The 14255-nt window shown below is 35.4% G+C and overlaps 1 protein-coding gene across 1 annotated transcript in view; it reads left to right on the top strand.

The window, feature by feature from the left end:
- Positions 1-1986: 1986 nt before the first annotated feature.
- Positions 1987-14255, top strand: part of LOC132554168 (uncharacterized) — a 38326-nt gene continuing 26057 nt past the window's right edge. The window contains exon 1 of the mRNA XM_060218468.1: positions 1987-3010. Within this exon, the coding sequence (XP_060074451.1) occupies positions 1987-3010 (1024 nt within the window). The remainder of the gene's footprint in view (positions 3011-14255) is intronic.

Below are 14255 nucleotides of genomic sequence, written 5' to 3'. Positions count from 1 at the left end.
CAAATTATACAGATTAGTTCACAAAGTATACAGATTAGTTCACAAAGTATACAGATTTGTTCACAAATACAGATTAGTTCACAAATTATACAGATTTGTTCACAAAGTACACACATAAACTTACAAACTATAAATACAAGTTATGCATAAATTTAGTTCACAATTATAGACAAATCTGTTCACAATTATAGACAAACTTGTTCACAATTATAGACAAACTTGTTCACAATTATAGACAAACTTGTTCACAATTATAGACAAACTTGTTCACAATTATAGACAAACTTGTTCACAAATTATAGACAAACTTGTTCACAAATTATAGACAAACTTGTTCACAAATTATAGACAAACTTGTTCACAAATTATAGACAAACTTGTTCACAATTATAGACAAACTTGTTCACAAATTATAGACAAATCTGTTCACAAATTATAGACAAACTTGTTCACAAATTATAGACAAACTTGTTCACAAATTATAGACAAACTTGTTCACAAATTATAGACAAACTTGTTCACAAATTATAGACAAACTTGTTCACAAATTATAGACAAACTTGTTCACAAATTATAGACAAACTTGTTCACAAATTACAGACAAACTTGTTCACTAATTATAGACAAACTTGTTCACAAATTATAGACAAACTTGTTCACAATTACAGACAAATCAGTTCACAACCCATTTTCTCTGTTTTGAGACCCCGCCTAGTACTATAAACATGTATACTGCGTACATACTTTAGGAAGCCTCTACAATATACAGACGAAAAACTAACGATTTCATTATGTTTTTATTTTCAAAATTAGAAAATTGACCAATGCAAAAATGAAAAACGGTAATGGTAATTTATATCAGGAAATTTGAAAACCTTTCAACCTTGCACGCTACATGTCCAATATCGAGACTCTACAAAGCAGGCTGTGATTTCACTCTGACTTCTGCGAGAGCCAATAAAAGTGAACGATACAAATGAACACACTTTAATATAAAACGTAATTTGATTATTGTTTTTTAATGAATTTTGACTTAAACATGAGGAACTTTTAATTTAAGAGGGATATATAACTAATCAAACACTGTATATATTATATATATATATTTTTTTATGTATTTTCTTTCGCCAAGTTTTTTTTAATGTGATTAATTTAGTATGTTTTTTCATTCCAAGCGTATTAAATCAATTGCTACTTCGCTACGCTCTAATGAATTCTTGCATTATTTTTAATAGTAATATGCATGTTTAGAATCATTTTAACATAAAAAAAACTGCCTCGAATTATTTCGTTGCATTATTCTTGGCAATAACGTATATAAATTAAAGCATTAAACTGCATTTAAACTAACAAAATTGATGGTTTTTTATTCTGAGGTGTGGACATGGTTGAAATCATTCCCGTGAACCTTAACAGCGGTAATGTACCACTGCGTCTCTGCGTCGATGTAGTGTAGATGTACTTACCGGTATGATAATATATAGACATATACGGGAACCATGAAGGTCGCGGAACCGTGGCATGGATCTAAGTAACTTGCCAAAAAGGTTATTTGTCCCCCTGTCTGACGATGGTTTTAGTCATTAATAACTTCACATCAATAATTTGAAAAATGATTTTGGTAATTTGACACATTTTCAACACTGACCTTTGGCCAATGATATAGTAAATGTCTTATATAAAATCATTGAAACTATTGTATGCTTGTACAGAAACACTGTATTCTTGTACAGAAACAAATGTATTCTTGTACAGAAACACTATTCTTGTACAGAAATACTGTATTCTTATACAGAAACACTGTATTCTTGTACAGAAACAATGTATTATTGTACAGGAACACTTTATTCTTGTACAGAAACACTGTATTCTTATACAGAAACACTGTACTGACACAAATGTATTTTTGAACATTGGTTGAATGAAAAGGAAAGTTTGCTTAGAGGTAATGTGTCTGTGGCTGACGGCCATCCAGGGTGTCTTGGCATGTTTGGAGGTGATGTGTCTGTGGTGGTTGACCGTCATCCAGGGTGTCTTGGCATGTTTGGAGGTGATGTGTCTGTGGTGGTTAACCGCCATCTAGGGTGTCTTGGTATGTTTAGAGGTGATGTGTCTGTGGTGACAGACGGCCATCCAGAGTGTCTTGGTATTTTTAGAGGTGACGTGTCTGTGTTGACTGACGGCCATCCAGGGTGTCTTGGTATGTTTAAAGGTGATGTGTCTGTGGTGACTGACGGCCATCCAGGGTGTCTTCGTAAGTTAAGAGGTGATGTGTCTGTGGTGGATGACGGCCATCCAGGGTGTCTTCGTAAGTTTAGAGGTGATGTGTCTGTGGTGACAGACGGCCATCCAGGGTGTCTTGGCATGTTTAGAGGTGATGTGTCTGTGGTGACTGACTGCCATCCAGGGTGTCTTGGTATATTTAGAGATGATGTGTCTGTGGTGGTTGACGACCATCCAGGATGTCTTGGCATGTTTAAAGGTGATGTGTCTGTGGTGACTGACTGCCATCCAGGGTGTCTTGGTATGTTTAGAGGTGATGTGTCTGTGGTGACTGACGGCCATCCAGGGTGTCTTGGTATGTTTAGAGGTGACGTGTCTGTGGTGACTGACGGCCATCCAGGGTGTCTTGGTATGTTTAGAAGTGATGTGTCTGTGGTGACTGACGGCCATCCAGGGTGTCTTCGTAAGTTAAGAGGTGATGTGTCTGTGGTGGCTGACGGCCATCCAGGGTGTCTTCGTAAGTTTAGAGGTGATGTGTCTGTGGTGGCTGACGGCCATCCAGGGTGTCTTGGCATGTTTAGAGGTGATGTGTCGGTGGTGACTGACTGCCATCCAGGGTGTCTTGGTATATTTAGAGATGATGTGTCTGTGGTGGTTGACGGCCATCCAGGATGTCTTGGCATGTTTAAAGGTGATGTGTCGGTGGTGACTGACTGCCATCCACGGTGTCTTGGTATGTTTAGAGGTGATGTGTCTGTGGTGGGTGACGGCCATCCAGGGTGTCTTGGTATGTTTAGAGTCAGTGTCTGTGGTGACACTTGTGCTGCTTGCTGACCGCTGTGAATGGTTCTTGTAGTAAACCTCTGTCCTCAGTTCATTTTTACGCTGAAATGATACTACAGCACATTTGGGTCATTCTTTTGTACTCTGAATCAATTTTATTCCCAAAACCAACTGCATTGAAAGAGAAGACTTTAAAGCAGAATTCGTTAAGAAAGTTCATTTTATATCAGGGGTTTGGGGCAGTAAATTGGGGAAAATACTATTATGAATAAGAATAAGGACATTGGAGATCTCCCGGAATTTATCACTAAAGATAAACGTAATACATTTGACGTTCATTCATTAACTTTCATTTAGACTATCAACCGTAATGGCTTGTTTCATGAAATCTCAGATGCACTCAGTAAGTCTGGGAACTGAACTCGAACGCTACATTATACACTGTAGCTTTGCTGTACGATAGAATCAGCAGCGCACAATTTTGAAGTATATTCATGTTCGTACTAGACACTTAACTGTATGCATGTTACCATGTTGCAGTCTCAAAAATGAAAATTCATGATTGAACCGGAAGAAAATATTGTAGACATTTATTGTCGATAATATGTTTCTCTAAGTTAAATAAATGTCAACACAGGTTGTAACTGTTCACAAGAACAATGCCTCACGACACGCGGCTTCATATAAAATGGACACTTGTGTAAGATCATTTATCGAGTTGTGTTAAAACGCTTAGATATTTTATTGTTATTTTTCATGTTAACGCGAACTGACTAAATGTTTGAACGTATGTAGTATAAATGAAAAGTTATGAAACAGATAAGACTTAATTTTCTAATCCTATTATATCGCCAGAGTGTCTGTTTTTCCTGATTTTATTCCAACCTCAAACATTAACATCTATTACAGTACAGCCGCTGTATACAGTTACAGTACAACCACTGTATACAGTTACAGTATCAGCCGCTGTATAAACGTTACAGTATCAGTCGCTGTATAAACGTTACAGTACCGCTGTATAAACGTTACAGTATCAGCTGTATAAACGTTACAGTATCAGTCGCTGTATAAACGTTACAGTACCGCTGTATAAACGTTACAGTACCAGTCGCTGTATAAACGTTACAGTATCAGTCGCTGTATAAACGTTACAGTACCGCTGTATAAACGTTACAGTATCAGTCGCTGTATAAACGTTACAGTACCGCTGTATAAACGTTACAGTATCGCAGTATAAACGTTACAGTATCAGCCGCTGTATAAACGTTACAGTACCGCTGTATAAACGTTACAGTATCGCTGTATAAACGTTACAGTATCGCTGTATAAACGTTACAGTATCAGACGCTGTATAAACGTTACAGTACCAGACGCTGTATAAACGTTACAGTATTGCTGTATAAACGTTACAGTATCAGCCGCTGTATAAACGTTACAGCATCGCTGTATAAACGTTATAGTATCGCTGTATAAACGTTACAGTATCAGTCGCTGTATAAACGTTACAGTATCAGCCGCTGTTTAAACGTTACAGTATCGCTGTATAAACGTTACAGTATCAGTCGCTGTATAAACGTTACAGTATCAGCCGCTGTATAAACGTTACAGTATCAGCCGATGTATAAACGTTACAGTATCAGCCGCTGTATAAACGTTACAGTATCAGCCGCTGTATAAACGTTACAGTATCAGTCGCTGTATAAACGTTACAGTATCAGCCGCTGTATAAACGTTACAGTATTGCTGTATAAACGTTACAGTATCGCTGTATAAACGTTACAGTATCGCTGTATAAACGTTACAGTATCAGACGCTATATAAACGTTACAGTACCAGACCCTGTATAAACGTTACAGTATTGCTGTATAAACGTTACAGTATCAGCCGCTGTATAAACGTTACAGCATCGCTGTATAAACGTTACAGTATCGCTGTATAAACGTTACAGTATCGCTGTATAAACGTTACAGTACCGCTGTATAAACGTTACAGCATCGCTGTATAAACGTTACAGTACCGCTGTATAAACGTTACAGCATCGCTGTATAAACGTTACAGTATCGCTGTATAAACGTTACAGTACCGCTGTATAAACGTTACAGTATCAGTCGCTGTATAAACGTTACAGTATCGCTGTATAAACGTTACAGTATCAGTCGCTGTATAAACGTTACAGTATCAGTCGCTGTATAAACGTTACAGTATCGCTGTATCAACGTTACAGTATCAGACGCTGTATAAACGTTACAGTATCAGCCGCTGTATAAACGTTACAGTATCGCTGTATCAACGTTACAGTATCAGCCGCTGTATAAACGTTACAGTATCAGCCGCTGTATCAACGTTACAATATCGCTGTATAAACGTTACAGTACCAGACGCTGTATAAACGTTACAGTACAGCCGCTGTATAAACGTTACAATACCAGTCGCTGTATAAACGTTACAGTATCAATCGCTGTATCAACGTTACAGTACCAGACGCTGTATAAACGTTACAGTACAGCCGCTGTATAAACGTTACAGTATCAGCCGCTGTATCAACGTTACAGTATCAGTCGCTGTATAAACATTACAGTACCAGTTGCTGTATAAACGTTACAGTATCAATCGCTGTATAAACGTTACAGTACCAGACGCTGTATAAACGTTACAGTACAGCCGCTGTATAAACGTTACAATACCAGTCGCTGTATAAACGTTACAGTATCAATTGCTGTATCAACGTTACAGTACCAGACGCTGTATAAACGTTACAGTACCAGACGCTGTATAAACGTTACAGTACAGCCGCTGTATAAACGTTACAGTATCAGCCGCTGTATCAACGTTACAGTATCAGTCGCTGTATAAACATTACAGTACCAGTCGCTGTATAAACGTTACAGTATCAATCGCTGTATAAACGTTACAGTACCAGACGCTGTATAAACGTTACAGTATCAGCCGCTGTATAAACGTTACAGTACCAGTCGCTGTATAAACGTTACAGTACCAGACGCTGTATAAACGTTACAGTATCGCTGTATAAACGTTACAGTACCAGCCGTTGTATAAACGTGACAGTATCAGGTGCGGTATACCATCCATTGTATAAAAGTTACCGTATTTGACAGTATCTGCCGATGTATTAAAGTCAATACCAGCCGTTTGATAAAAGTTACTGTTTGATTAGAGTATTATATACTCCAGATACTGCACCAGTCAGAAATTTATTTTGATGTCATCAAATGGACATGAAGTTGTGAACTGAAAATAGACTTTACAAACTGTCAGCGCATCATTTTTTTTATTATTATTATTATTATTATTGTTATTATATTGATAAAAGTATCTCAAATCTATTTTTTTTTTAATTTCTTATGATATTTCAGGAGACTTGTCTCGATCATATACAACCCCATTATATGTTCTCATATTACAAGCAGTTAGAAGAAACGGAGCCGAATCGTCTTTCCGGGGATAGAACGTTATTACCGCCTATTGTAAGTATGGGGCCTATTTTCACTCTAGTCTTTTTAGCCATCTCGTCACACCTGTTGGCTCCGTTGTTGTCACACATAATTTTCTGACTAGTTATGATATATAAACATACATTCAGTATACTTTACCTACACGAAGAAAAAAAATTCCATTCTTAATTACGCTGGAAAATTAGTATTGACGACAAACTTGTACGCATGTTCATGCTACTTTGTGTAGTATATCAAATGTTATATATATAAGACGGAGATTAATTTTAAAGTTCTTTGTTATGAAATATTTGCAACGGCAAACAACAAAACATATTTGCAGAAAATCAAAATCAATCTTAAAAAATCAATAATGATTTATATAAAACCTCCATACCTGTCCGGACGCATATTTTCATCCGGAGTTCGACACGGTATATTTCGGTTAGATTCTATTTTTTTAGGTTCGATAATTGACGTCATGGTTTTTTGTACTAATCTGTCGAGATTTTCTTCACGTCGCCCGCTGTTTAATAGCCCCTGCCCACACCTTTACATGATGAACATCACACAATTCAAAAGAAAGGTCTGTTTGATATTTGATTTTCTTCTAGCGGTATCATTCGTTGTTTACTCAATTGTGGTCAAACGCGGTGTGTAGGATGTGAGTGCGGCTCCTAGGCTAGGAGAACGACATGGCCTGGTGTATCTCTTTCTCTTCCGTGATAAGGAGCGAGATACCACCTGGAGCGCGTCCAAAGTTGTCTTTGAAGTTGGAGTTTCGCTATATTATCTCTGTAGGCTGCACTGTATATGCATAATTTTACTGCAATTGTTTGGCAGGTAAACACAGACTAACTTGCTTAAATGTTTATTTCAAGTCAAAATACCACTTAAAAGGCACAATTTACAATGCCAATTGAAAACATTTTTATGACATTAGTAGAAGCCCATTCAAATCAATCGAGATATAATACTGATCGCTCTGAAAGAGGTGTTTAACTTCTAAAAGACAACGCTTTCATCTTCGTTCGTCGTATCATCTGCTCGAGCATAAGCGATAACGCCTAGGGTTTTATCTTAAATGCTTCGCGTATTATTTTTTTCACACAGAAATCCGACAGTCTCGTAAACGTCTGCTATGTTTTACGCCAATGAATAACAGTACACTATGGGTAATGTTTCTAGATAAACCTTTGTCATCAGTCGAAATGCACTCACTATCGTTTGGGCAAACATATGTACTTCTCGTTCAGCATCCGTTTTTGTCAACACCCAACAATTGCGTCGTTATTGAAATATTAATATATATTTGGAACAATTATATTTCGAACGTCAAAATCAGACGTTGTTAAATTTTGAAGACATGGACGTACAGCCATCCAAACTCAGAAACAGTAAGAACCATTAGCATTATCGGGTTTGGCGTAATGGAAAAAGCCTTGAAGCCAATCCTTTGTGATGAAAAAGAATGTAACTTTTATTTGAAATGCTTACGTAAAAAGTAATTTGCAAATTAATATTAGTTGATGCAAGTTCAGTTACGCAATGCACTAATATAAGTTTGTTTCTACTTATATACGAAACTTACAAGCAATAGCCATGATTTCCTTGAGAGATTTTATATACAATATAAAAAAAAAATCAAAAGTTCAGTCAGTGAAACTACAACGTTAGAAAACCTGTGTTTCTCAATACCGCTCTTTAAAACATAAATAATACTGCTAGCACTCATATATATTATTTGATACTGAATAAACACTGCAATGGTTTCAATATCATTATCGAAAGCTTTCCGTTTCTAAACCGTTATAGACCTATTCAATGTCGCAGTAGGTTCGATGCTTTTGTGTTGTTGTCCCCCCCCCCCCCCCCCCCCCCTCCCAAAAAAAAATCTTGTGCGGTATAAAAAAAAACTGTTTTCTCATTTAGGAACATAAACAGAAGACGCTTATGTGTCCGAAACATATGGTCTTACTTTCCTACGTTTTCTCAGAGATTCAATCTATTTTTTCTTTTCTCCGTTCGACGAATTTTAATTTAAATCAAAAACGTGTTAATAGTATTTGTTGAGACACCTGTATCGGTGTACAATCGATGTTTTGTTTTTGCTGACGTGTCATCACTTACAATCAAACTGTTAGTGCACAGTCTCCCAAACATCGCCCACATACCATTCAAAACAGGGAAATTCGCGCGGAAAAACATACTTTAATGAATAACACGCGAACTTCTTTTTTCAGGTGGAATGAAGCAGAAAAAAAGACTGAGAAAAAGTATGTTTCACTCTTCTATAATGAATGAAAAACGAAAAGTTATTTTTTGACAAAGTTAAGTAATAAATATATACTTCTTCTCAAGAAAAGTTAAATGTTTGTTAGTTTTACCCTAATAACTAACAAGTGTCTTCTGGTTTGTTTTTTTGTTAGAATTCTTAAGGAGAAGAAAATGTATCATTGTAAAAATAGGCGAAAGTGCGTTACTTGAAAGTTTCTTACAGAATATATAATCTAATGAAAAGATAAAAGAAGACCAGTTTAGTACTAATGTCGTCAGTTGTCGCTGCTCTTGTTGTTCTGCTTAGTGACTGCGTGAACATATCACTGTTAAGACAAATAAATTCTAGCTGACGGAGGATATCTTTCCATATTTTTTCCAATATCATTGGTGTATCCAAATGGTCTTGGCAATGTAATGCAAGTTTAATTTAGATAAGATAAGGATCCATTGGTGGGGGTGGGGGAGGGGGTGGGGGAGTCGCAGATTGATGGACGTCGCGAGCAATAACATGTACAATGTAGTGAAATGAGTAAAAAAAACACCATTCTACATATTATGATTTGCATGTGATTCTAGTTCCACATTAGTTGCCTCTCACACACAATTCAACATTTCAGAAAATATGTTAACCTTTTCAGTTCATCATACAGGACAACATTACTATTGATTTCCATGACAACGGAAATGGCAGGGATATATATCAGCATTGAGATATATACACAGCTAACGTCTTCAGAATCCATTGACATATGTGTAATTCGATACATAATTCGTCATATGACATGTAACATGAACTTAGAAAAAAAAATGTCAACTGTAATGAATTTCAAGAACCGATCACATTTCATTTCTTTTTAATTTGTAGTTTTTTCGCCCTAATAGTTATGTCAAATACTTCCTGATGTTACGTACACACGATCCTGTTAAATATGAGGTCATTTAGTTAACGTATTACTGTTGAAAGGAAATTAAAATTCTACGTTTCATCAACGAAACCGCTGATCTATATCGTAAACAATTTCACAAATATTTCATATTTTAGGTAACACCTTCATGGTGTATGACTAGCCTTATAATCTGACCTAGAAGCAAACGGTATAAACATTCTTCTACATCAAAAGTTCTTTTTGTTTTATGTCTAAGAAAGTTATTTGTGTGAAAGTATGTTTTAAGTCAGCAGGAATTAAGTGAGCTATTTGCTCTGACATAAGATATGAAGACGGGGACTAGATAGAACGGAGAAGATCTATACCCTCCTCGCTGACATTTCCTTATCGTTTACCACTCCAAAGGGAAAGTGTATTACCTAAGTTTGACGGAGCAGTATCAGTCTCCGGCCGCTCAGAAAAAAAAAAAAAAAAAACTCGACAGGGCTGAGAACGCCATATTGAAGTACAGGAATACTTCTGTAATGGAAATCGTAAAAGTTGGCTGGACATCAAAGTAAAACCGCTCGTTTATAGAGGACACCTACTGAGACTCCCCGCTCAGTTTTACCGTGTTGTCTTGTTAGCATGAGATACACAATGGCTTATGGAATCAGATTTGTCATTGTCATCTATACCATATTAAATTACCCATTATTGTTAAAACGCTTTTAGACGTTTCTACGCGGAGTTTAAGATCCGTTAAAAGAAACCAAATGCGATGTTTGAATGAGGGTTTTTTCTCTTCAAATTACCATGTTCATTTTTCACCCTGTTTGATGTTGTATGCTATCACAGGGTCTGCCGAGTGCCTACTTAATCCTGTATAATTCCGTATTTTACCTGTAGAGGGTTACTATACATCATGTCATCAACACAGTTTCTGTGTCTGGGTTCAGCTAGTTTGAACACACACGTGTTCGTTCTTACTCACTCAGCCATACAGTGTTTATTTATGATATGACTTTTTTAATTATATAAAATATTACATTTGTCAGTTTTTAAGTATACAAATGACGTATTGGTTTGTGTCGATACATCATAATACATTTTATTGGGTATGACTTGAAACTTGTCTAAAGTTGAATAAATACATACCAAAATAAATGAGTCTGTAAGATTTGTGATGTTATTGAAAAAGAGTCTTTAAAAACAGTCTGTAAGATTAGTAATGTTATTGAAAACGAGTCTGTAAGATTAGTAATGTTATTGAAAACGAGTCTGTAAGATTAGTAATGTTATTGAAAACGAGTCTGTAAGATTAGAAATGTTATTGAAAACGAGTCTGTAAGATTAGTAATGTTATTGAAAACGAGTCTGTAAGATTAGTAACGTTCATTGAAAACGAGTCTGTAAGATTTGGTATGTTATTGAAAACGAGTCTGTAAGATTTGGTTTGTTATTGAAAACGAGTCTGTAAGATTAGTTATGTTATCATGGGGAAAACTAGTTATTTTATTGAAAACGAGTCTGTAAGATTTGTAATGTTATTGAAAACGAGTCTGTAAGATTAGTTATTTTATTGAAAACGAGTCTATAAGATTTGGTATGTTATTGAAAACGAGTCTGTAAGATTTGGTATGTTATTGAAAACGAGTCTGTAAGATTTGGTTTGTTATTGAAAACGAGTCTGTAAGATTTGGTATGTTATTGAAAACGAGTCTGTAAGATTTGGTATGTTATTGAAAACGAGTCTGTAAGATTTGGTATGTTATTGAAAACGAGTCTGTAAGATTTGGTATGTTATTGAAAACGAGTCTGAATGTGACATTGCTAGAGAATGGTATTATGATTAAGTAACTCTAAACACTCTAACCTCCATTTTGTCAACTAATAAATCTAAAAATACACGAAGAATATGCCTACTTATAGATCGGCCATTAGACCTAAAGAAAACGGCCTTTCGTCCAGTATAATCTATTACTCTATTCACTCTGCGACACCGTTATGTATGTTTGTATAGTACGTATTGCTATCAAATTTCTGAAGTGTTTATCATTTTGCGATAAAATTTTTAATTAGATTGAAAATATTTATCTTTTTGATACACTGTATATATAACTCTATAACAATTTCAGACTGCATGATAAAATTATAGATAAATATTTGTGTAGGTTTGATCAAATTTATATAAGCAGGAATTCGATGTTTCCCAATTGCTGTAAATTAAAAAAAAAAAATTTCTTATAAATATAACAGAAAGTACGCGCATATTATAAATCGCTAGATATCGTGTGTATGACCAACTCCGAATAAGTTCTGAAAGTTATACTTTTTCTGTTCTAAAATTTAGTGCTTAAATGCATTTATGACAATTCAGTTTTGATATTAGTATATAATATAATGACATAATCTGTAGTATCACAAAGCTGTAAAACATATGAACGCTCGACTATGGAACCTACTTCTAAAACATACTGAACATATATATATATAAATGTATAAAAACTTAAAAAACTGGAAAACACGATGAGCTGTAAAACATAAGAGAATTTACCATATTTTCACTATATAAATGTATATTCAATTAATGAATCTTCCGAAAAAGCGTACATTAACGATTAAACTCTCTAGAGTCGAGATTATTATAATGAAGCTATTCTTGTTATGGAAAAAAAACCTGACAATGTCTTTAGCATTTAGTCCTCATTAGCAATAGTATCGATATAATTGAACACACTTTATATATTCACGCTCAATCAGTTCACAAGCATGACATCCTATGTAATTGTTTCAAAGCGTGCACCTGTTTGCCGCCCAGTATTAAGTGGGAAGCGCAAGACAGGTTAGACTGTTGTTTGTAAAATTAGATCGGATGTTATTCTTAAAAAATAACAATTCGGTGTGATAACACTATAAATGTGTCAGTCCTTGGTCCTTTCGTCCGCTATAACCGTCTACGTATGAACGCATAGATTCACGGTATTTCTGAGGATATAGTATAAAGCCGTCTATTACAACTGGGCCTTTGTATCAACTTATTGTACTATACTGCAGCGGACCATTTGTAGTCCATAAGGACTTTAAACGGACCCTTTTACCGTGCCATTGCAAAAATAGGTCTCTCACTTAACCTTCGTTTATCTTAACACCTTGTAAAACAACGCTATTTATACCGCAATCCACGACTGTTGGGGTTCATCTGGTAGAGACATGAGATCGGAACGCTTTCCTTAGCAATTCAGTGCCAATATTTCAATTTTAAAATATCTGTGGTTCGTCAGACTGATAACAGCGTTCATCAAAGCACTACCACCACTCTTCGGTAAAATCTTAGTAGTAGGCAACAAGACAGTTTTGCTTCATTTATGAAACATATTTTGGAATATGCATATTATTCCGCAACTTCTTGGACATTAAATAACAATTAATTGAAATATTTTATGGAGTTATATGTAAAAAATTATCCCTTGTAGTTTTAGAATATATGGGGTGATCGGAGGAAAATAGACAATAGAAAAAACATATTTACCTTTAGAAAACAACGGGAAGAACAATACCAGATATGTAGGAACGGTAGATATACGCCATTGTTATAAAAGTGGAATTCAAGTAATGTCAGTTTCTCAAAGAGGGAATCAGGGCACTCACGAACACCAAGCGTGGCAAGATTTATATTTGGACTTAAAATGCCACAAGTTAATCTGTATCTTTTGAAACTCTGTTGTATCACCAGCAGTCGACTCTGTCAATGAAATCGTAATACAAAACACATTCTCCAGGATGTGCTGGAACGAAAAAAATCAAGAGTTTGCGAAATATATATACTGAAAACATACATACTTAAGTGGTAATATATTTTTGCACTTTTCGCGGTGAACGTTTTACTCTAAAATAGACTAGCTTGATCTGTCGCTTCAGGACATTGTTTATATACATCTTTAACTACTGATGCAAAAAAATCAGCTCTGCGTTATCCTTCCAAAAAGTATATTCGTTGAGAGTATTTATTTGCTCACGAGACATATAGTTCTTAAAATATTTTCATTTTTAAGAAATGTCCTTTCATGTTAGTTTCCAAGACATATTCCCACAAAAGACATCTACAAATGTAGTTTCGAGTATCGTGGCCGCGCCGCCTTGCTTCAACCACTAGAGTGACCAAGATTGGCAGTAGCCATCCAAGGATTTCGACAACCTTAGTAGAAAATTATGAATAAGGTGTAAGCACTTAAATCTAATTCCTTTCAGACATATTTTTCACGTTAGCTGCTCTCGGGATCGTGGTACATATATACAGTATCATTTAACTCAAATATCTGGGTTTTTTTTACCTTTGACATATCGTGAGCAATACGTACACTTAACAAATAAATGGTTTGCACCATTTTCTTAACATATTTTGAATGATCGTTTGTTTTCATTTATACAAATATGGAAAGTTCTCAGCATTATACTCCATCTTAGTTTTCAAAACAGTTACAAGAAACAGTATCCAGTTAAATACAATTCTATAGTTTCCAGCAATAGGTTTACAATTTAAGTTACTACAAACCAGCATTGTGTATAGAAAGTTCGTTAGTTATTATGTTTCTGTTGTGTCCGTTATGACATCACCTTAAAATTTATATAAATATTAATCGGAGAGGGC

Source organism: Ylistrum balloti, unplaced genomic scaffold (genome assembly GCF_031769215.1).
Source record: "Ylistrum balloti isolate Yb309-2 unplaced genomic scaffold, AGI_CSIRO_Ybal_v1 Utg370386, whole genome shotgun sequence".
NCBI classification, from domain to species: Eukaryota; Metazoa; Mollusca; class Bivalvia; order Pectinida; family Pectinidae; genus Ylistrum; species Ylistrum balloti.
The sequence above is the reverse complement of the archived record's forward strand: the minus strand, read 5'-3'. Positions and strand labels throughout refer to the sequence as shown.